The sequence below is a fragment of the Dreissena polymorpha genome, chromosome 2 (assembly GCF_020536995.1).
Source record: "Dreissena polymorpha isolate Duluth1 chromosome 2, UMN_Dpol_1.0, whole genome shotgun sequence".
Classification (NCBI taxonomy): domain Eukaryota; kingdom Metazoa; phylum Mollusca; class Bivalvia; order Myida; family Dreissenidae; genus Dreissena; species Dreissena polymorpha.
In genome coordinates, this window is record NC_068356.1 from 57,316,892 (window position 1) to 57,343,035 (window position 26,144).

The 26,144-nt window shown below is 34.8% G+C and overlaps 1 protein-coding gene across 2 annotated transcripts in view; it reads right to left on the reverse strand.

Annotated features, from left to right (window-relative positions):
- Positions 1-20,908, reverse strand: part of LOC127867171 (capping protein inhibiting regulator of actin dynamics-like) — a 36,977-nt gene extending 16,069 nt beyond the window's left edge. The window contains exons 1-5 of one of the 2 annotated variants that reach the window (XM_052408218.1): positions 20,597-20,908; positions 18,147-19,326; positions 6,124-6,335; positions 5,111-5,283; positions 4,624-4,810 (exon numbers count right to left, since the gene is read on the reverse strand). In XM_052408218.1, the coding sequence (XP_052264178.1) occupies positions 4,624-4,810; positions 5,111-5,283; positions 6,124-6,335; positions 18,147-18,858 (1,284 nt within the window). In that variant the 5' untranslated portion in view covers positions 18,859-19,326; positions 20,597-20,908. The other variant, XM_052408219.1, reaches the window with a different exon arrangement.
- Positions 20,909-26,144: the final 5,236 nt, after the last annotated feature.

Below are 26,144 nucleotides of genomic sequence, written 5' to 3' on the forward strand. Positions count from 1 at the left end.
CCGGCGGGGTTATCAACTGCACCAATACACCGGTAAGCAACCAGGGGAATATCATATGAAAAAAGAACTATCATGCATGTTTGATTTGTTAAAGTGTGTCACAAAATTTCCCTAACTGCCGATGTCGGCTATAATTTCGGTATAAACATGCAAAGAAATTAACATATATATAATGTTAATGCCGATATGTTATTGGACATTTTGTATGTCAAATGTTCATTATTTGTATTAAAATTAAGACGATTGTATTGAACACGATACACGTGTGTATTAGCACCCTACTGTAGTCCCGGCGGGGTTATCAACTGCACCAATACACCGGTAAGCAACCAGGGGAATATCATATGAAAAAAGAACTATCATGCATGTTTGATGTGTTAAAGTGTGTCACTAAATTTCCCTAACTGCCGATGTCGGCTATAATTTCGGTATAAACATGCACAGAAATTAACATATATATAATGTTATTGCCGGTATGTTATTGGACATTTTGTATGTCAAATGTTCATTATTTGTATTAAAATTAAGACGATGCTTATTTGCCAGAAAGCGTTTATTTCAAATTCAAAACAAGCAATAATCATACATAATACCAAAATATAAAACTAACAAAATGACAACACTCTCGCTTAACGCAACGTTCAGAAGCACGCGCACTTAACAAAATTATTGCAACTAATGCAAGCTGTAATTAATATGTGACTACTTGCTATGCAACCAGTATCATGCGAAAATTGATCTTATTTAATTGTGGTTCCCTCTTTGAATTTATGTTGCCTGTCGACTTTTAGAATAATGTGTCAGTAAGAAATGTATTGCTTGCTCTACAACCAGCATCATGCGAAAATGGATCTTATTTAATTGTAAATCCCTCTTTGAACTTAAGTTGTCAGTCGACTTTTAGAATAATGTGTCAGTAATAAATGTTTTTTTTCAGTTTCACATGTTTTTTAAAGAAAATTTAGTGAAAGATGCAAATGTGTCTTATTTATTTTTTTCTGTGTCTTCAATGTATCTTATTTATATGTGACTGCGTGCTTATTTTTTTTCAAGAAATGAAAGATGCAAATGTGTCTTATTTTAATTTTATCCATGTCTTAAATGTGGCTTATTTATATAAGATAAAATGATATACTGCCAGTGTCATGCAAAAAAGGATCTAATTTCTTAATATCCACATTCACGCTTTGTTCTTTATTAGCACCGTCTTTAATTAGTCTTCCTCTATTTAAAGTACAGATTACTGTGAACTTAATAATTGTGCAACGGTGATGTTGATCCATTATCGTTGTTAATTTAAAATGTAGACAACAAGTTAGCAATTAATGAAATCAGTTATTTTGGAAGTAAATCTAATTTTTTCTGTACAGTAGCCAGGTGGATGTGTATTGAGCGGATAAGATAGGCATCACCACAACAAGTTTCTAATACACAGTATAGACTTCCCCTATTATTGTATTTGTTATTTACCTGATTGGAATAAATAAAGTGTTTAAGATCATTTCATGTGAAAAGCAGGATTTCTGACATAATTTCAATCGTTTTGCTTTTATACACAATTTCATGGAACAATGAATATATTGGCGCGATGGAACACAATTTATAAATCAAGCTGACAGTATAGTATCAGTTTTTAATTATGTGTAATTTAATTCGCATTTCTCCCTTAACTCGTTCAATGACACGTGAACTTATATCAATTATAAAACATCACGTGCATCATTAAATATTTTTTTTAATTATGAAAACATATTATATGTTCTACATGGTTTTGTTTAGTTTTTTTTTCTCAACCAGAGAGACATTATAAAACATTGTTATATATAAAGCGCTTTACTTTTCTACATTACATAAAGATATATCGATTTTTTTGTTAAGTGTACGTGCTTGACATATTTGTAAAAAGGCAGTGTTTATTTTTGTATTCAGTATTCCGCTCTCGGCGGCCGATGGTGTATTGCAATATATACAATGAAAAGCTGGGTTTCTGACATAATTTCAATCTTTTTGTTGACGCGGAAGTGCTTTTTGGTGGCCAAAAATACTATTGTTCCCTTTATTTAAACCTAAATCAGTATTTGTTTTACACTTGAAGGTTTGTACAGCGGGGATTTCGGTACCGGCGCGGGTTTATGTGCTTGTTAAGAATTACCGAAATCCCCGCTAAGAGGCAACATATGCTGATTTATGCTTTGATTAAACATTGATAACTAAATTGCAAAAGTGTATAGCATATTGTAAATAAGGTAGTACGATAGCATTTGTTTCATCAGATTTGTTTGGAAAATACTTTCTGAAGACTTATTATTACTATGTCATGTTATATTTACATATACTTTTGTGTAACCAATGTTTTTAAATGTACATTTTACCTTTTTTACATTCGTTTACACATTTTTCACATTAATAAACTATTTAATAATGGAAAAACTATTCTGATAAGAGTGTTTAAATGATTAACACTAATATGATTGTGTACAAATCAACATTAATGCAAAGCCAAAACCCAAACATAATGACATATAGACCCTTTAAGGCGTAATATGGGGATTGGCGTAAACATGGGTGATTTCGGCTCTGGGCGTACGAATGTAGCAGTACCGAAATCCCCGCTAATTATTTTCCAAAAGAAGTAACCGAATGGGAGATAATACATGTCACTGGTTGCTAATGAAAAAAAACATTATAATAATTTTGTTGACACTTGAAGGTTTGTACAGCAGGATTTCGGTACCGGCGCGCGTTTAAGTTCTAGTGTAGAATTACCGAAATCCCCACTGAGAGGCAACTTAATGCTGTCAAGAGTGCTTAATAATTAAAATTAATATCATTTTTTTGCACCTTAACATTCATGTGAAGTCGAAAAAACCATTCATACCGATGACCTATTGACCCTTTAAGGCGTAAATATGGGGATTTCGGTACTAGGCGGGCGAATGTAGAATTACCGAAATCCCCTTTTCCTCATCGCACATTAGTGTAACATAAATTTTAACACAATATATGTAGGGAAACTCATATGATTCGCGTAATGTGAAAATGATTATTATGCTATAATTCGACCACGAAACTTGACGTGACTTAATACCGGACATTATGGAATGGAGCTACGCTGGCCGTATTTGACATAAGACCCATTTTCGCATATTATCTTATCAATGCTTATATGAATTTGATTGCTATAATCTAATGCGTATTCGACACGGAATTATTGTCAAGGTTTTTCATTTTTTCAATATTTATCATAGCAGGGGACATTGCTGACATCAATATGGATACTGTTTTCATTTTCTGTCGAGAAATGATATGACTTATTATCAAGATTATTTTATAGTACGGTAGCGTTCTCTACACAAGTGAGATTTATTTGTACTGGTAAATTGCTCTTATACTCACCATTCGGACTCGACGATCGGCTCGAATAAAAATGTTAGTCAATTAAAAGTACAAATTCATCATATTGAGCACGATTATTATTATTATTATTATTATTATTATTATGATTATTATTATTATTATTATTATTATTATTATATAGCTTTTAGAAACTTATACCTTTAAAAAAATCCCATTGGAACAAAAATCCCATGGGAAAAAAAATCCCATGGGACAATAAAATCCCATGGGAAAAAATCCCATGGGATTTTTTTTTTTTTTTTAACACGATTTAACGCGTTGAAATCGCGAGAAATGCTCATCATTTGTTAAAAGGTAGTGTTTCTGAAGGTTACATGAATAAATCTCTAAAAATCAGAAAAAAATCCCATGGGATTTTTTTTTCCCATAAAAAAATGGGATTTTTTTTCTATCAAAGTAAATTGAACGAAAATAAGCACAAATGCTTTAACAATGCTTAAAATCGATAACTAAGCACAAACGAACGTGTTTTATGTTTTTGAAAATCCCATGGGATTTTTTCTCCCATAAAAAAAGCTGGAGAAAAATCCCATGGGAGAAACCAAAATTCCCATGGGATAATGAAAAATCCCATGGGAAAATACAAAAATCCCATGGGAACCCCAACTTTGCAAATAAAGTTCATAGTGAAGAAAACGCATTTAACAAGCAAAAATAACCAATTATTAATCACAAGTTAGACTTGTATCTTATACTTTATCACAAATAAGCAAACCTTCAAGAAAAAGGGTACTTAAGTTTGCGAAATTTCGGTTTCGCAAAGTTTTTCCGGTGGCCGTTTACGTCTCGTTTAATATTGTCCGCAATAAACAGACCGTATGGTAAAACCTTAGCAAGTGAAAAAGCATTAGATTTGTCCAAGTTTGCCACATCTTACAGACATGTGTGGTTGAGGACAAACTTTACCGTGTTTGAATTTGCAAATGTGTAAGCATGCTGTTGATTTATATGTATTTTGCAATGATAAATTAATTTGATCTAAGCTAAATTAAAGGTGCGTATCGTTGCTTTTGAGGGTGAATACATGACGCGCATCAAATATTATCGAGTTATATCTAACGAAAGAACGGCAACAACAATTTCTCGTTGGCATTTAACATTTAAAAAAAATCTTACCTTCAAGACGACATGTTTTCTAATAAAAATATGACCAAACATAAGATTTGCCCTTTGACAATAATGAACATGGTCTAAGATGATAACAACCTTTAAAATCGCCTTGTCATCGTGCCCCTGCAGCAGTAAAATGTAGCTGACCAGCTCTTCGTTCTCGCCGAACGGGACCGGATGCTCAAGCTGATCCTGTGACGTCACAGTGACGTCATTTTTGTTGAACTTGTTCGGCTGACCTCTGACAACACACCCGAGCTCAGCTCCGTTCTCTACCATGTACCTATGTAAGTAAAAATCATGATTACTTTAAAGAATAAGAAGACAAACAGATAACGAGAATCTGCATTAAAAATAAGTGAATTGTATTCGTACTTGGTAAAAATAAATACGCTATACTGCTTTAATAATTGTTCTGGCAAATCTTTTAAATGGATATCCACTGATAACATATTACAAAGTAAAAAATAGGTCTTCATTATAGTATAGCAAAAATCATAATCAGCAACATGTGGGAAATCTGATTCTGGAAAATCCGACTTTATCATAGAATTGCTGCTATGACATCCGACACGAAACATACTCGAACATTGGCCATGCCTCCCAGACGGGCGGCTTGTCGCTGCCGTGCTCCCGTCGCCTCCACTCCTCCTCCTTCCGACGTTGTTCTTCTTCCTCCTGTAGGCGGCGCTGCTCCATCTTGAGGCGCTCTTCCTCCTGCCTCTTCTTATCTGTCTCCTTCCTCCTTTCCTCGACCTTGGAGGAAATAGAACATGTATGAAAATAAATGTATGTATAAGGTTATTGTGTTTAACCCTTTCAGTGCGGGAACCGAATTTTAAAGGCCTTTGCAAACAGTTTGGATCCAGATGAGACGCCACAGAACGTGGCGTCTCATCAGGATCCAAGCTGTTTGCTTTTCTGATAGTATTCTTTGAAAAAAATAGAAGAAAATGCTAATTTTAGAAATTCTGCAGACGACATTTTATCAGACGACAAAATTCCCAGCATGCAAAGGGTTAAGGTAGTGTTGAATTTCTAGTGCCTCCTTTCCTCCTTATTGGAAGATGTGAGAAAATACAAAGCAATACAGAACGTTACGGGTAATTAACGAGATTAACCCATTTATGCCCAGTGGACTCTTCCATCCTTCTTAGTTGGATCAATTTATTTCCAAAATTAGGGATGTCTAGTATATTTATTTCTATATTTAGAATATTTCTTACAGAAATTTCTTTCAGCAAACAGCGCAGACCCAGATGAGACGCCGCATTATGCGGCGTCTCATCTGGGTATACGCTGTTTGCAATGTCCTTTTTTCAGGACGCTAGGCATGAATGGGTTAAAGACGTGTTAAGTTGTGTTACTGTACCAAATGTAAATGGAGATGATGATTTTGAGAGTGTTGAAGAAATTGACTAAAGTGTGTCCCATCTTTAGTTCTTATAGCATATAATTATGATATCGAAACAAATCACAAGGCACACATTTGATCTACCCAAGAAACGGAGGCGAGTTTGTGTTAAAAAGCTTAACGCTTTTGATCCAATCGAGCTTAACTGTTCAGGCGCGCAGTACTTATTTTTAAACACACACCTTTGTTCGAAACTCTATCTCCTCTTGGATATTTCTCGCTTCCTGTTTGGCGCGTTCGGCCGCCAATTGAGCTTCAACGGCGCTGCTCTCGGTTTCCGCAGATAATCGGAGAGCCTCGGCGAGTTCCGCGTTCGCCTGGGCCACCTGTGCATTCAACCGAGCAAGCTTCTCTCGTAACTCCTTCTCCTCTATGCTCACGTGCGAGTCGTCGTCTGAAGCGGAAAAATAAATTATATGAGCATTAGAATGTGCGGATATAGTTCGGGGTCTTCGGTAACCTACGGCACTATTTGCATTTTTTCCGTATTAAAAAAAACGGGAATGCAAACAATTGGTAGCAAAACGAGGTAAACAATGTGACAGGGCAAAGCAACTACCATCGCCACACAAAACTGTAAATAAACAACCTATCAAATATTCTTTCTATTACAAATAACAACGAAGAAGAAGCAAAAAACGATAGAAAAACAGATGTAGAAAGAAAAACATAACAATTGGAAAGTAGTCCCGATAAAGGTTTACATACAATGAAAACAAAACAATGTACAAAAAGCAAAAAAATATTGAACATATCATCAAACAAGAAGCTGTAAATGAAAGCCACTCACAACAATAAATGATGCTTACAATAGTGGTATCCCATGCTTATTTTTCGATGTCTCGGTGCCGGATGCACGACCATGTTGTTAAGCGGTAATTGCAACATTTATGGAGAAACTATGAAGTCTAGTACAACTTATTGATTAAAAAATGTCCTTTCAATATTTGTGTTGCAATATTTAACGTTAAGCAATTTAAAATGCAGTGCACCAATTATAAGTAGTTAATTTTTCTGAACCGAATTAAATAAGTTTTTGGGTAACCCAATTAATAATATTGGGAAAAAAGTTTGTTCAAACACTATATCCGTATTCACTCACACCCAAACTATAACAAAAATCGTTTGTTCAAAATTTATGTGCAATACAAAATATTGCAAATGGTATAGATATGCACAACGTTTAAGTTTCGAAAGCTTTTAAGTCTAGGTTGTTTATTGCAAAAAGTAGGGAATATATAGCCACAACAAGGCTCTTATCTATAATCGACTTGTTTATTGACGCTAACGCACTCTTACGTCACGTACTGCGTTTCAATGTTGACAGATATAAATCACTTTCGAATCGCCTTGTTGTGAACATCTTGTGAAATAAACATGGCCTTATCGGTCAAACGTACAACTTACAAAATCAATGTTTGTTTTGTGACTATGATATATAGTTGTGATGCATGGTAAGAAATTTAAACAATCGAATTGCTTCCAAAGTCAATAATTTGTGTTGAGTTCAATGACATTTGGATTAAGATAAACGTTTATTAAACTTACGACGTTGTTAGAACCAACCTCGTTACTCAAATGTGTTGACCATTTTCTGACTTTCAGTTTAAACGTTTAATAGTATTGTTGCTTGAGATTTGAAGTGGCAGTGGTGGTGGTAGTGGTGGTGGTGGTGATGGTGGTGGTGGTGGTGGTGGTGGTGGTGGTGGTGGTGGTTGTGGTGGTAGTGATGGTGGTGGTGGTGGTGGTGGTGGTGGCGGTGGCGGTGGCGGCGGCGGCGGCGGTGGCGGCGGTGGTGGTGGTGGTGGTGGTGGTGGTGGTGGTGGTGGTGGTGGTGGTGGTGGTGGTGGTGGTGGTGGTGGTGGTGGTGGTGGTGGTGGTGGTGGTGGTGGTGGTGGTGGTGGTGGTGGTGGTGGTGGTTATGATGATGATGGTTGTTGTAGTAGTAGTAATTGGTAAAAGTAGTACAACTACTATAAGTAATAGTGGTGGAAGAAGAAGCAATATTTGTTGTTGTTGTTGTTGTTGTTGTGCTTGTAGAAGGAAGTAGTCGTATTTGTAGCAGCTGTTGTTATATAAGCAGCAGGAGCAACAGCAAAACATAAAAAATAGTATTTTTATATTAATTAGCAGCAGCAGTAGCAACAACAACAGCAGCAGCACCAGCAGAAGTTGATCGACATTCACTATAAACTCTAAACTATAAGCAAAATAAGATAGATCGATAATTTTTATACCTGTATAGCTTACTTGTGTCAAACTACTTTCTAAACAAAACTCTAAATAACTGTTTCGTCACCAACAGTAACGGCCATCGGCGAAATCCACGTCATTTTGTGTTAGGATAATCCCGCGGTATTTGAGTCGCGTGACTTGCAACGGCAAAGTATAAAAACGGAACTTGTTTGGTCTTCTTCTTGTTTTGAACGAAAAAAGAATTCTATGGAGTTTCATTTTGTTCATGCATGTTTTAAGGTACTTATTTAAAAAAGAGACTTCCTTCAAGCGGAAATTGTCGTCATGATAAGCTTGTGTGGACTGCACAGTCTAATTTTGGACGACACTGTACGCATATGCATTAAGCCTCGTTTTCAAAGAACGCGGCTATTCATGTTTGTTTTTAATGATTGCATTCTCATTCGTTTTAAAATTGGTATTGTTACTTTATGCCTTAAAACAATAAATATTTCACTATATTCAAAATTGTAATCAATGTCGGTGTAACATTGATTTTCTGTTGGCAGAAATCATTATTAAATTACCGAATAAGAAATGCAAAAAGGTCTGAAACTAGAAAGAAGAATTGAAAAACATACTTCATATTTCAACTAAACAATAATAATGTTTTTCGAATAGAAATAAACCATTATGTTCGTCCCGTGTGTCAAGGCCGACATTGTTGTTTAACCCATTTATGCCTAGCGTCTAGAAAAAAGGCATTGGAAAACAGCGTAGACCCAGATGAGACGCCGCATGATGCGGTGTCTCATCTGGGTCTGCGCTGTTTGCTTAGAGGAATTTCTGTAAGAAATATTCTAATTATAGAAATAATTATACTAGACATCCCTTATTTTGGAAATAAATTGATATAATTTAGAAGGATGGACGAGTCCATTAGGCATAAATTGGTAAATTCACGCTTTTCAGAACTCCAAATCGTTGTTTATTTGTCAATAAACTACGAACAAGCGAATCCTATTTATCGTTGTATTTACTTACGTACGCACTGTGGTATATCCACTGAAATCAGCAAGCATCCAACATCAAAAGACACACGCCCTATTCAGTAGCGTTTTATATAAACCACACACATTCAAAAAAAGATAGAAACTTTACAAATCCATACACAAAAGCTTGAATTTCATTAAAATGTTACGTATCTTTTGAAGAGTTGACTTTTCAATAAATATTGAGTTCACTAGGGGAGTGAATAAAAGCGAAGACATCCGCCGTTTCATCGCTATTTCATGTGTGAGCAGTTTTCTTTTTGTGGCAATCTACTTATGAAAAGATAAAAATTGTATTAATCCGAGAAAACGGTACGTAAATATTTTGTTCAATAAAAATATTTCAACAGACCATTAAAAACCAATTAAAATCTCTTTGACGATGACACAGTTTGATTGAAAAATTGATTAAATTAAGTATACCGAAACACCACACGACCTTAAAAGTAAATTTCCTGAAAAGCTAGTGTCTGTTGAGTGGATGGAAAATGCAAACATTTGGACCGTTTGTTCAATATTCTTTAACCCCTTATATTTCAATATTTTCAAGTAGTTATACACTTCAGGTCTTCAATTAACTCGTGACATCGAATATTTCTAAAACGAAGACTGGCGACTTATCAATCTGAGCCCCGCTCTGTAAAAACGGAGCTTAATAAATGTGCGTAAAATATAGTCTTACCTTAGCCTGGGAAGTTCACACATGCTTATCAAGGTAAGCACTTGCCGCTGTTGTTTTTTTATTATTTAAAATATCTGAAACTACACTTTACGAATGTGCATTACGCCCAGTTTTCCACGAGCGAGGCTCACTCGGATGCAACACACATACACACACACATTAGTGTCGTGTTCTGTAAAAACTGGGCATAATGCATGTGCGTAAAGTGTCGTCCCAGATTAGCCTGTGCAGTCCGCACAGGCTAATCAGGGACGACACTTTCCGCTTAAACTAGATTTTCGGTAAAGAGGGACTTCCTTTAAACGGAAAATACCATTTAAGCGGAAAGTGTCGTCCCTGATTAGCCTGTGCGGACTGCACAGGTTAATCTGGGACGACACTTTACGCACATGCATTATGTCCAGCTTTCACAGAACAAGACACATTTATTAAATTTAATTGGGTCCACATAAAAAGTATATTAAAAAGTTATTTCAAACGAAATTGTGCAGCAGTTAACGTTTATAATGGAATGAAGACATGGGAAAGTTGTAATATATATACTTATTAACGTGTTTTATTGCACCTATTTCTTCGCTCATGTTTTCTTCCAGAATATTTTTTCTAGCTTGCTGCTATGTAAGAATTTATGACTTAATACAGTATCTGGCATATAAAAGAGTACTTTCTTTACCATGATCATAAAACTGTGATAAACGATATACAGTAATTCTGTAACTTTCGGTGATTGTAAGGACGTTATGTTCGGTATACGTTAATTTAATTGTGGATATTGGTATAGTACATATAACATTTCAGATGTGAGTGTTTGGTATTATGCACGTTTGATCTGGATTAAGAAGTCTTTGGTATCACCGCTTAGACGATTTCTACAAGTATGAATAGGTTGACAGAACGCATTTAATATGACTTGAATACGTTGTTATATGGCGAGAAAATACAACAGCACACACATAACAAATTGTTTTGTGTAGGAAATCATGACTTTTCACCAACTTGTTAGCTCCCGAGCATATATGCCACGATTGACCTCTGTTCGGTTTTATTGTATTGTATTGTATTTATTCGCTAGTATTGTTTGAAAGTACGATTTAGCTTAAATGGAATAATCTCTGGACTAGGTAATATTTTTCCCACAGGAAAAATAAACGCTTTGAAGTAAGTTTAAATTGAGACATGCTCTTGTAAAGCTGGGCTCAATGTATGTACATAAACTGTCGTCCCCGATTAGCCTGTGCGATCCGCACATACTAATCAGGGACGACTCTTTTCCCCTAAACTGGATTTTTGATACTTCCATTAAATGATAATATCATGCATGCGGAAAGTGTCGTCCCTGATCAGCCTGTGTGTACTGCACATGTTATTCTGGGATGACATTTTACGCAAATGCATAAAGTCCAGTTTTCCCAGCACGAGGCTCAAATAATGACAGTTTTACCAAACTAAAAACCAGATACCAGTCTTAAGATCGTTCACCATCTAGCACTACTTCAACAGCACTCGAAATATTAACACGTGGACTATTTTTATCATTACATATTCCTACTTGATACGGTTTCGGGTGGAGTGGACTGTTTACGACATTACCATGGGTTAGAGAACGGATTATGGTGTTCTGTAAGCACAAGCGACCACAACGGACATATCAATAGTTTATAGACAGATAAAGACATTCTGTAAGCGCAAACAGCGCAGCTCATGGCAACACGGTGTGGTCGAGCATACACTGAATATTGTAAACCTCATCACCTGATCTTTAAAGGCAAATACTGTTTTACTAATGCAATTATTGTAAACTAAACCTTATTAAGTAAATACAAATTAAAACATTAAAAACATTCAATGTAATTTGATTTTTCCTTTTACTAAAAAACGTCCCAACCTCCCTCTCTCCTGCCTGACCGACCGATTGACCGACATACATACTTACATATTAAGGTGTTTTTCAAAGGGAGAACCCGCGACTGACTGGTTCATATGGACAAATTTGCTTATGATTAATCGACCGACCGAGTGAGTGATTCATTTTCTGTCTATATAATTTACTGATAATTGGTATACTTTTCTTTCAAATATTGCAAATGTATTTAATTTGATTTATTAACGGATTGATGCCTTAAATTTGTGATTTATTTATTGGTAGTCCTTTCAGCATTTTTCGCTCACGAATGTGTTTAATTAAACTTCTGAGTTGGACCGTTGTGTTTTGCCACAGAGGGGCCATTTCATAGTCCATGAGTCGTGTGAAATCTTAGACATATATTATATCCAATCACCATAAAGGTCTAATAGGATTTATCACCACATGGCTTTCTACCAATAACTATATTTATCGTTGATAGTTTGATATCGCCTTCTTTGAACATGAAACCAGAACTAATGTTTCCAAAAGATTATTTGATTGTATTAAATGGCGTGTAAATACGCCCGTCATAAAAAGTACGCTTTTACTTTAAAATTCGGCAATTTGCATTGCTAAATAATGCAAAGTCTGATTGAAATATTACATACCTTATATACGATCAGAGGTTTTAAAGTACATCGATCGATTTGAATACGTTTGTGTTTGACCATTGTAACCATCATCATCATCATCATCATCACAATCATCATCATCATCAGCAGCAGCAGCACCAGAAAACATTTTATATATCCATGTGCATTCATCAAGCGGTGTTTGAATACATATGTTTGGTATTGAATAGATATGAACAGAAAGAATGCTGATTTTTTATGAAGCATTCACGTAATTAATATATACATCATTTGTTACTGTTTAATTAATCGGCAAATGGTAGAGACGGGCTAAACACACACTTTTACTTTTGTTGTCATTCATCTACAACACAGTATGTAAATCGTGTCAACTCGCGTGGGAATGTAATACTAATATTTGATATGAGATTTACAAATACAACGGATAAAGTCTGTAAACAAGTTAACTGCGTATTTGTGATTGTGAATCTCGCTTTCTCATTAAATTACATATTTCTTTAGCATTTTAAGTACATGTTCAAATATTTAACAATTTGGTGACAATTATTATTTAATAATAACAACGGTGTTGTTGTAACCAAGTATAGCCTAGCAAACAGTAAGTTCTTTGAATCGACTATCCAACATTGTCATATGCAATAATAAAAGATAAACATCTAGAATTCAATTTCTCTGTTTTGTACATGTCGACTTTGAAAGTGGGTGAAACGCGACGCCTACCGTTAATTGTGGGCACAGAAATCAATTACCGGAGGCCACAACATAGCTGACCTATAGGTTATTGATATACCTGGGGTTGATTGGTTTCAGACAAAGCCGAACTTAAGTGATTTAAAACGTTTCAGATTAAAAAACAGAGGACTGCCTGCCTCAAAGCCTCAACGGTTATTGACATCTGTAAACAACTGCGTATATAAGCGGTACTTAAAATAACTTTTCGTGAGTCTAATTCTTAAAATAGGTAGGAGTGGTCCGACACACTCCGGTTCCTCACATAATACAGTGTGTTAATTTCGAAACACACACACACATATTATTACTCTCAAGTATATTCACGATAAAACCGTGAAAACAATAGACTGTAAATTCAATTATTATTATTATACCACATTATTATATTATACCACATTTATATAGCGCCATTTTCATACTCGAGATGTGCGTTCAACGGCGCTTTACATGTTGTCCCTGATCACTGGGTCATAAGTCGTCCGTTAACATCTTGGCGCAGTATGCAGCCACGGCACATTGGCTTATTTCCCTCACATGTACACATTTATACACCTGGGTGGAGAGGAGCAGATGTGGGATAAATTTCTTGCTCAAGGAAATTCCATTGGTCATGAAGGGATTCGAACCCGGGACCTCTCGATCCATAAGCTAGCGTCCTATCATTAGACCACTGCCCCCATATTTCCGATGACCGTTTACACGAATAGTGTATACACTTTTTTCGTATTATTACGTGCGCTCGTACAAGTGCCACATGCTTACCTTCCTACTCATCACATGCGCACGTGCAAGTGTTTATGTTGGGCTATTAGACTGTCAAGCAAAACATTGTTCAACCGATTTAAAGTCACCAGTCCGTAAATATTAAAAAGAGCACAACGACATGCATTTAAAAACGCAACACAATTACGGCCTTGCGATGTACCTTAAAGATTCTACACATGTAATAACAGGATAAATCGTCATGAACATAGTGTTAACTATCCGTTTTTGAACGCATACATCAATCAACTAATTGTTTACAAAATAATTGTCGTTAGTTTTTTAGCAGATGTTATGGATGACTAACGTACTCGTATGAAAGCCCTCTGAAGTTCTGTAATAGACTTGGGTTTGTAAGTGTGTCATGGAGTCGACATAGTAAATGGTGGAAATGACGAACTTAGTCATGAAAACTATGAAGTATATCGTAGTAAAGACACTACTCACTCGTTGAAACGAATTACTATTATAGGAAGTTGTGAGGTCAACTAAGTTAGTCTTGGGAACGAATAAATTAGTCTTGATCACAACATAACTATTTCGTCGGACGTTCTGTAAGCACTTAGTAAGTTTCAAATGTTGTTTTCGAAAGTATACATGATTTGATGTATTCTAAAGTAATAGTTTTTGATGATATAATGTTTGTTCCTTTATTAAAGGGGATTAAAATAGCAAAGGAGCGCGCGATACAGATTCTTTTTGGGGCAGAGGTTTCAAATATTGAGCAACACTAGGGAAAAGAGGGTGTGATACAGATTTTGGAGAACATGAAGAAAATAAGACAGCAACGCGCGATACATATGTCGGAAAATAAAAGGCGAAAACTTAGGGAATATAGAAAAGGACTGCAGATAAAGATTGTCGAAGAAAATAAATGAGACCATGAATTACTTATTTAGCAAACACATGAGTTAAACAAATATAGCGATACGAATGAACATATCAACTTATGGCGTTTCCATTAACTTAGTGAGTGCTTGTTTCGAACAGTTCAACATTTAATGTGTGCTTAAATGTTTTTCTCATCGCTAACCATTAACGGCGAACGAAAACACTTGATAGGAAACCATCCATTTAATAGAAAGTATACAAACACGGCTCTCGCGGTTGCCGGGCACGGAACGTCCGATTGTACAAGAATTCAGTTTGCGTTCACTATTTATTTCAATTACCAACAGACATTAAGGCTGTTTGTAAAGCCATGCAAAACTCGAATACATTTCCGTTGCAATTTACAAGGGCGTCGTTTGAAAGTAAATGACATTGATATAACTGAAAATATTTCGTTTGTAAGAACTGCAGTTCATATTGTTCTAAAGCGCTTGGTGCGAATTTACAACATACGTAACTGTAATCTTGATTCGAATGCATGATGTAAACTTTAGTATTTGATTTATTGGTCATTATATACTAAATAGTTTCCCTATATATAATTCAATGTAAAAGCGGCATTTTTGAGCGAAAACAAATGCAACATTTTGCACATAGAGACCCCCATAACCATACCTTTTCTTAAAGGCCATTCTAAGCGGAATCGATTTATGCAATAAAAAAGATAGGTCATGTTCAATCCAAGAATGAACTTGACACGAATCAAAATCGACTGTTTTTGCAATTTTTTTTTCGGCCGTTTCTTAATGGAATGTAACCGTTTTCAGTGCAAGGCTTTACTATAGTCTCCAAGTTTATCATATTTCAGGGAACATCTATTTATGCCCTACCATTATCTCAGAAAGATAAAACCCGAACAATAGTTTGATGTGTAAAACGTGCCTTCGAGTCAATTTTTTTAAAAGAGTACAGCCCTACACGAAACGAGTATTTAGTATATTGTAACCTATTGCAGAGAGATAATACGGAATCCGGATAGGGCCAAGTTGAGTGTCGCGTGTCGACCTTCGAGGTCGACACACGACATTCTCGCGACATTCTCTCGACGCTCAATACGACGCGCGACAAATCAGTCGACAGTCAAGATTTTCTGTCATTTTTTTTCCCTAAAACCCAGCGCGATATGCGACACTCAAATATTGATTGTCGCATGATTGTCGCGCGTCGTATTGAGCGTCGAGAGAATGTAGCGAGAATGTCGTGTGTCTACCTCGAAGATCGACAAGCGACGCTCAACTTGGCCCTATCCGGATTCCGTAGGTTACAGATTAGAATTTGCGGATGTGGGACGTTCTTAACGTACATGTATTAAGACCTGGTTTCCAAGAACGCGCATCGTAGCTGTATAAGCCTATCTTTTAGGCTAGGAAAATGCCATACAACCTGTTCGAACCATTATTAAGGACACCACCTCTTCAAAAATAAGCATATTTCTCGAATAAAAATCGCATTTGTCATGCGTATGAGAAGATCAATATATACATGTAGATTCAAATCATCAAAGAAATATGCGGACCAATTAAGCAATGGGCATTTCTGTTACGTGTCCGCCTTGCTCCCACCTAAGGTCGCAAGTTGATTACATAACCGGATAGCGTTTTAATTTTCTCGAAATAAATCAAAAGATTGTTCTACCCAGAAAAGATACTCGAAATGGTCTGGATAAGCATCGTCAGTATTCGCAATCAAATTTATTGGGCCGTGCTCTTTGAAAAGGAGGTTTAATCCATGTGCGTAAAGTGTCGTCCCAGATTAGCTTGTGCAGTCCGCATAGGCTAATCAGAGACTACACTTTTCGCTTTTATGGTATTTTTAGTTAACAAAAAGTCTCTTCTTAGCAAAAATCCAGTTCAAGCGGAAAATGTCGTCCCTGATTAGCCTGTGCGGATTGCACAGGCTAATCTGGGACGACACTTTACGCATATGCATAAAATCTCTTTTCACAGAGCACGGCCCAATTGTATTTGTAACGAACACACTTATAGATGAAATGCAAAAGCGTATAAATCTTTCCTTGTCCGCAGCATACACGCGTTATTCTGAAGTGCACGAGTACTGATTTATGTTATTTAAACAAACAATAGGATGTCGCAAAATATTGATTTAACAATTGAATAATCTGGAGACAAACGACCATTACATGTGTTATGCATACATGTAGTAACAAGTCGCCTTAATCAAACACGTGATTCAAATTCAATTGTATTCTACGTACCCACAGTTTAAAAAAAATAGTTGTCTTAACATATGTGTCCATTTAACAATCGTTTAATGTTCATTATAAACGAATATGATAAATAATAATTACCAAAACCTCCAGGTATAAGTATCCTCACATAGATTTGAAATAGAGTCAGGCAGATGGCATAAACCAGAATCTGTACCATGCAAGGAAAGAAAATGTCAACATTGCAATGTCTTGGAGGATGAATTTCATTTTCTGTTTGAATGTTCCTTATACAATGATATTAGAAAAAAAATCATAAAGCAATATAACTGGAAAAGACCAAATATTCCAAAATGTATAGAGTCAATGCAATCTGATAACCAAACAATTTTCAGAAATTAAGCAATTTATGTTCATAAAGCATTTATTCAAAGAAATGTCTATACATATTATTTTAAGTAATATACATGTCAGAAAAGTTGACTTCTCGCTGTCAATAGCGCTTTTTACGTTAGCATTATGTTGAAATATATGTATTTTTTAATAATGTTTGTATAGAACATAATATATTTTGAATATGATCAATAATGCCATGGACTAGTATTTATTGATGAACACTTGCATGCATTTTGTTTGTATAAATATATTCAACATACATGTGTACTCATGGACTGTAATTTCTAATGTATCTTGAATAAACCATATATAAATATAATTCAACAAAAATGCGGATTATAAATGAATGATCATTGCAAGAGGATAATATAATGCCCGAGTTACGCTTTTCCTAAACCTTTTATAATTATTATGTTCATCAATTATATAATGTAGATCAAAGCAATTTACACGCTTACATTTAAAAGCCCTTTTGGTCTAATGATAAGCATTACAAAATTTTAAATTGTCGAAATGTTTCTACGTGTCAAGAGATCGATCATCTATTCTTGTCAAAATTCTTTGAAACGTTCAGAGTGTAATTCTGTTTATTTTATTATTTTGCTAAAAAAAGAGAAACGAATATCGATTTTACATAATTGCATAAGTTAAAATTACAAATATGTATGGACTGTTATTTTGTTCAGTCATTAATTTATGTTTTTCTTAAAGAGGAACTTGAAAGCTAGCATCATTGTCAATTGTTTGAAAGTTTTCTTAATATGTGAATATGATACTCTAATTTATAAAGACATACTTAAAAAACTCAAAATGAAAAGTTGGAATATTTAGTATTCGGACTAAACTTACCCATTCGAATTGCGTTGGATTTCTTCTGCACGTTTTCCTGAATCCGCCTCTTGACTTCATGCATGCGCCCTCGTAGATCCTCCAGGTGGCGCTGTGACGTAATCGTCTGCTGCTTGTATTCTTCAATCTTTCCAGTGACGTCATTCACCAACGTCACAAGATCCTCGACCGGATACTCGTCCGTGATATTCGTGTACTTATGGGACGAGAAAACGTCACTGAAATTGTCGACGACGTCATTGAATTTCTCCAACGTAAAGACTTCTGGTTTGGGACTCGGTGGTGGCGTTTCCGGTTTAGAGAACTTGACCTCGGTTTCCGGTCTTGTGAATCTTGTGCGCCTGTTTGCGACGGAAACAACGTCGTTGGCTGCGCTTTCCTCGTTATCGTCCGTAACTTTTTCGGATGAGTCGCCCTTCGTTATTTCTTCATTGGATTCCTTCTGTTTTCCATCCACTCCATTTGGGGACACAATTTCGTCGTCATTTGTTTCTTTCAGTTCTTTAATCTGCTCGACAGTGTAATTCTGTCCACCGGGTTTTGTCTCCTGGCTTTTCGACCCTCGCCGATTTTCCTTACTTTTGCTGGAAGATCCGGGATTTGAAATAGAAGGCTTGGCTTTTTGAGCGGACCTGCCCTTTGGTGGACTTCCGGTGGGTTGACGGATCGGTTTCGCGTGTTCATGAGGATCCGTTGTTGCGTGAGAAGGCATTTTAACGTATGTTCAAGCGTAAACTATTTTCTTTCAACACCACTGTCAATTAAAAAACTTGTTTACTATAATGGTTAAATGTTTAGTAATCCGTCAGTGTTCAATCTATCGAACAGCATGTAAAAGCAATATCACTTTCATCTAAGTGGGCAAATGAACCAACACGAAAACAATCGAACTTGAAGATCACATTCACTCAGAATATCTATAGTACTGAAAACATTTATATTAAATGTCCTTGTGGAATTTGACAACTTCGTTGTGATTTATTAACTTTCTCCTGAGCTTACAAATAATCCGGATGCACACGGATCAAAGACCGATATTTATCTACTCCGTCAAATAAATCACATCCACTTTCAATTTTAAGAGGCCTTGTTTACTCTTCACTATTATACTAGGTACACACTAAACTCGTCGAGACACCTTCCTCATGATGTAAGTAAGTAATAAACCCGTCCAAAACACCTGTAATTTACAAATGCAAATACAGATTGGGGTTTTCTGTTTTTTATTTATTTCTTTTAAAAAATAATTTATAAGAGTGTTTAAAAGCTTTTCGATGTTTGTCATTGAAAATACACGCAATAGGTTCACCTTAAAGATGTACACCTAGTTGTCAACGTGTATCAGCAAAATTAGAAATTGAAGAGGAGACTTATAATTAAAGAGATTATGTAGATGATTACAGTAACAACCTGGATCATCTTTCTGATTGCTTTGATGATATCCTTCATTTCACATAAGATGCTGGTGAGAATGAAGATCATGTAGATGATGAAGGTGATAGTAATGATGATTTAGATGATATTGATGCTGCTGCTGGTGAAGGTGATGTATCTATGTGATAATCGAATGATGTTTAAAAAAGGCATCATTTTTAAACATCGAGAAAATATGCTGTTCATTTAGACAAGACAAGTATTAAATATATATAGCCTTTAGGAAAGAAACACATTACATAACCTTTATAGTGTCACATAAATTCGTGTTCACGAATATTAATAATCACATGAACACGAGTCGCGCGCTGGGGAATTCAGGCTTAATGCACGTGCGTAAATTGTCGTCTGCAGTCCGCACAGGCTTATCAGAGACGACACTTTTCGCTTTATGGAAGTTTCTGTTTCAAGGAAGTCTTTTGGTACGAAACTCCAGTCTAGGCGGCATGTGTCGTCCCTGGTTAGCCCGCACAGACTGGGAGACACTTAGCGCATTATGCATTTAGCCCGGTTTTTCCAGAGCGCAGCACAAATACTACGGATACAACTTGATTACGACACTTGAATAATTATGCACACTGTTCCGTGTTTTTTTGTTTTGCAAAAAATATCATTGATATATTATTGAAAAGTTTGTACTCAGTTTCACTATCACAATTTATAGTTGACTCAAACTGCTGACAGTTTTCGAGACTTTTTAAAAGTTGCTCAGAGAACCTTATTCATATTCTACAGATTTTGCGAGTCGTAATTCTTACTTTTAACATATAGTTAATATATGATGATGATGATGATGATGATGATGATGTTGTTGATGATGATGATGATGATGATGATGATGATGATGATGATGATGATGATGATGATGATGATGATGATGATGATGATGATGATGATGATGATGATGATGATGATGATGATGATAAAGTAATTTAAATAGTAATAATTAAATGAATTTATTGTAAAATATTACTTACTGATTATCAAAAATATAAAAACATAGCAATTAATTTTACCCTTCTCTTTCGTTTCACTTATAAATCCACGAAAACAATACGTTGTGGTTAAACCGATCCGTATTATATAAGATTAACGCCCCAAATACACCTTTCGTATGCAGCTAGATTAATCTTGAATTAAATCGTACGTATGCAATCGCAGCGAACACATGTTCTAATCGTTTTTTAACACTAGATGATTAAATCCCCCAAAACGATAAAAATATATCATTCGAATTTCGGGTTCGCGTTTTGCGCTATATATCAACGCTGTTTTGGTATTAAAGAGTCACTCAGAATGTTTACAAAACAACCATAAAACGATCCGCTTAAAGAGTGTGTGCGGTGAGGAAATGTCTATTGGATTTTTTTTTACTTAAAGAGGCATATCGACAAAAACTTTCGCAATTGATAGCGAATGTGTTCGTTTTTGAATGGCTGTAAAGAACAATCAGCAACAGAATCACATACATTGTTCAATTGCAATTTTTAACAATTATTATTTGCAAGGTACTATACAAATGATGCGTCAAAGCCATGAAGATATGTGTTGCTAGTTTTCTGTTTGAGTTAAGATTATAATTTTAGTTGTTTTTTTTACGTCGACATATAAATGGTAGACTTATTTTCTCCTCAATGCTATAGTCAGTTTTAAAATATAAGACTGTAATTTTAATTTATGCTAATAGGTGTCAGATGAAATATTATCAGATTATCTGCACGTATTAAAAGCGGCGAACATACATGGGAATACACTTTCACGATTTGTAATTAATTATAAAAAAAATGATTAGAAATAACAACAAATAAAATACCTACGGAGATGGCTTTTCTTTGGTTGATTTGTATACACGATAGAATTGTAAATACTGAAATTTAAATTCCACTTACAACATATGCGTGTGCCACAAGCAATTTATGTGCCGCTTTAAATATAATTTCGAAAACTGGTCATTTTCGATTAGTAATGTATCTATACACCTGACCGATTTCTTCTTGCTCTGCCATTGTATCAATAAAATACATATGAGTCGTGTTCTGAGAAAACTGGGCATAATGCTTGTGCGTAAAGTGACGTCCCAGATTGGTCTGTGCAGACCGCACAGGCTAATCAGGGACGACACTTTCCGCCTAAATGAGATTTTTGCTAACGAAACTTCATTTACACGAAAAATGTCATAAAAGCGGAAAGTGTCGTCCCTGATTATCCTGTGCGAATTGCGCAGTCTAATTTGGGACGATACTTTACGATACTTTACGCACATGTTTTAACCCCCGTTTAGGTTAATTTCTGTTTTCTTGTTCTATGTAAATGGTGCTCTATTTTCAGAATTCTTAACAGATTATACACAATATTGAACTTATTTTCCAACAACACCACAAATGCTAAGAATTCTGTTTTGTTGCACACTTAACTGACTTATAAAAATATGACAGTTCATAAAACATCATCGTTGTTCTACATAGATACACGTTTATATATAAAACAAACACGGCATGTTTATTACCCAGTCAAAACGCCAAACAATCGTTTCAATAAACAATCGCACATGCACACTATAATGAAGGAGTTGTCAAGCTATACAGATGACCTGGATAATCCGATCATTCGTCGATAAGTTGACGGTCCATCTCAAATCTTATCTTCGACAGCGACACAGTTTTATCTCGGACAGGCTCTGACAGAGACGGTTGCTGCTCGCCAAGTTTGTGTATGTTTGTATGTATGTCATAAAACAAAGGATGTTTACTTCACGTACTCGAGTGAGCTTAAAGTCTGAGAGCCGCGATTTTCACGTTTTTGCATAATTGTTTCTTGTTTTGCATATTAAATAGGTCACTCTCCTTACATCAAAGACCCTTTGATGATAAAAAGAATTTATCTACTGATAATGCTCAATGAGTTCTTTATATATTCTAATTAAGAGATGTTTTCATCGACTTAAAACAGAAACAAATAATTGTTTGAATTTAATAAATGATTGAATTTGTGTTTTTGCTGAAGGTTTGTTATTGGATAACAAAACTAAAGATGTTCTCATTAACGTATGATTTATTCTCAGAGTTAATGTTAACTAATACACTATTGTATACGTATTTTAGTAAAACCATGCACTTTTTAAGTTTTAGAGAAATTTGTTTAAGCTCTTTCACCTCAATAGTACTCACATTGTCAAGACCGGTCGGTATGTGTGTATATATTTTATTCTTTCTAAGCTCAACAAACTTTTCAGTCAGTGGTCGGTAAATATATGGTTTTATTTCAGAATACATTAGGCTTTAAGCCCATGAGTACACAAACATATAATACACAATGTAGTAAACCATGGTCAATGACATACAGGTATATATATATATATACTATTTTAGGCAATATAAGTTAACAATTTGTAACGAAAGAATTGGCAACTCTAAAGACATTCATATTCAAAATAAACAAATATTTTGAACATTTATATATTAAGGTAATCATATAATATGCATATTGTAAAGTCTTATCGTATTCAAAATAAACTTGAATGTTCTAACAATGTGAAAACATATATTTTTTATTGATTGACAACACATAGACAGTAATATGTGGAGAGAGGCTATTGATAATATAATTCAGTTCTCAATTTAGCTGCGTTAAAAATAAATGTTGCAAGATTTTTAATTGTTTTAGCGTTGTCAGTTAGTAAAAGTTCGATAAATTTTATCATATTTGTGCGATTCCAATAATATCTACGTATATATTGTTTTCTAAGACTATTAAAAACTGGACATTCGAGTAAGAAATGGAACTCATCTTCAAGAACGTTACAGTGTTTACATTTTCTGTTTTCATACGGTGTCTTTTCAGGCTTGTGCCATCGCCCTGCTTCGACTTCAAGTCTGTGAGCAGATACTCGTAAACGCGTAAATTCGAATCTTAATTTTGAAATATTTACAACATTGAGATAAGGCTGAAATCTAAAAATTCCGTAAATACAATAATTTTTACCCCTTGTCGTTTGTTGTAACTCGGTTATCCAATTCTGAACGTATATATCAGATGTGCGTTGTTTAACAATGGATATAAAACAATTAACGTCTCCAACTCCCTGAAAAAACCATGCATCACCAAAACCTAGTGTATTTAATAGATGTTTAACAGATTTTACCCAAGAATTGTTTTCGGGATACATTTCGAGATCATGTACTAACATATTATAAACAATTTTAATATATTTAACATCATCAGATTGTAATATTTTTATCCAGTATTTTAAAACACAAACAATCCGTTTATTTATAAGAGGGTAACGCCCAAGTTCCCCGTAAATGAAATTATTCTGTGTTTGAGTTCGGACACCCAGCACCTGTTTACAATAACGTAGATGTATTCTTTCGATTTGGATGCTATTGTTTAATCCCCAAACTTCACAGCCATAATTTAAAATTGGTTCTATAAGTTTATCGAATAATTCAAGACTATGGCTAACTGAGATATTTGTAAATTTCACCAAATTTGATTTTAACTTAAAAAGTGCTTTTAGGGCCTGCCCCGAAAGCGCATCATATGTTGCTGAGAAAGATCCCCCCGTTGTGAATATTACTCCAAGATATGTAAATTTATTAACAATTTCTAGCTCATTTCCATGATATGTAAACTTCAAATGTTTTCTATTTTGTCCCCCCTTTTTTAAAAATCATTATCTTTGTTTTATTGATATTTACACAGAGTTTCCATTTCGCACAATACTCATCTAACAAATCTAATCCATTTTGTAAACCAACTTCTGATTCCGCAAAGAGAACAATGTCGTCAGCATACAACAATAAAAACAATTTTAACATACCTAGGTCAACACCTTCAAATTTGTTTAGCATAAAGTGTTCCTCGATGTCGTTAAGATACATTGAAAATAAAAAAGGCGATAATGATTCCCCTTGCCTTACCCCTAAAAAGCATGTAAACGATTCATGACTAATTTTGTTATTATATTTTATTTTTGATTTAACAACATTATACATTGATCTGACTATATTCAAAATTTTACCTCTTATGCCTAGTTTTATTAGTTTGTACCATATAATATCTCTCACAACAAAATCAAATGCCTTTGTAAAATCAATGAATGCCGTATACAGTTTCTTCTTTTGGTTTAAAATATGAGTTATTATACCTTGCAAGACGAATATATTATCAACTGTTCCCATACCTTTCCGAAATCCGGCTTGGGCTTCTATGTAAACATTATATTTGTCCCCCCAAACACTTAATCGATTGTTAATAATTTTACTAAATAATTTTCCTATAGTGCTTAACAATGTAATGTAATAAATGTAATAAAATTGGAATCGCCGTATCATTGAAAGAAAGAGGACATTCCATCGTTAAACCTGATCGTAAATATGTCTTAGAGTCTAATGTCAATAAAAATGCATTTTATGACCGCCTAAAAGCTTGTAAGATGACAATAATACCGCTATAGCTGCCGCTGTAAAAACTTGATTGTCAATGGAACCAGGTCTATTAAACGTGATGAAACTTCAGTCCCTATATTGCTAATTTTATTGTTAACGGTCCGCATATGTGCACATTTTATTATGATTATTTCGTACACAATACTCTTAACTTCTGGTGAAACATTTTAGTATTATTATTATTATTATTATTATTATTATTATTATTATTATTATTATTATTATTAGTAGTAGTAGTAGTAGTAGTAGTAGTAGTAGTAGTAGTAGTAGAAGTAGTAGAAGTAGTAGCAGTAGTAGTAGTAGTAGTAGTAGTAGTAGTAGTAGTAGTAGTAGTAGTAGTAGTAGTAGTAGTAGTAGTAGTAGTAGTAGTACGTAGTAGTAGTAGTAGTAGAAGTATAGTAGTAGTAGTAGTAGTAGTAGTAGAAGTAATAGTAGTAGTAGTAGTAGTAGTAGTAGTAGTAGTAGTAGTAGTAGTAGTAGTAGTAGTAGTAGTAGTAGAAGTAGTATTAGTAGTAGTAGTAGTAGAAGTAATAGTAGTAGTAGTAGTAGTAGTAGTAGTAGGAGTAGTAGTAGTAGTAGTAGTAGTAGTAGTAGTAGTAATAGTAGTAGAAGTAGTAGTAGTAGTAGTAGTAGTAGAAGTAATAGTAGTAGTAGTAGTAGTAGTAGTAGTAGTAGAAGAAGTAGTAGTAGTAGTAGTCGTAGTAGTAGTCGTAGTAGTAGTAGTAGTAGTAGTAGTAGTAGTAGTAGTAGTAGTAGTAGTAGAAGTAGTAGTAGTAGTAGTAGTAGTAGTAGTAGTAGTAGTAGTAGTAGTAGTAGTAGTAGTAGTAGTAATAATAATAATAATAATAATAATAGTACTACTACTACTACTAATAATAATAATAGTAACAGTTGAAGCAGTAGTAGGTATTGCAGTGTTATAGCAATAGATACTTCGACTGCGTTTATAAGTATTTTACATTTAATGGCTAAACTTTTGTATCAACAACGTATTTTCATTTAAATTCGTTTAGCTTGTCATTTACACCAGGTATGAAATAGCTTTGGTTTCAATAGCCGAAATATCCCAAATTTGACTTTTGGCACGTAATGTGCCATTTTGGTTGTCTAAATTAAT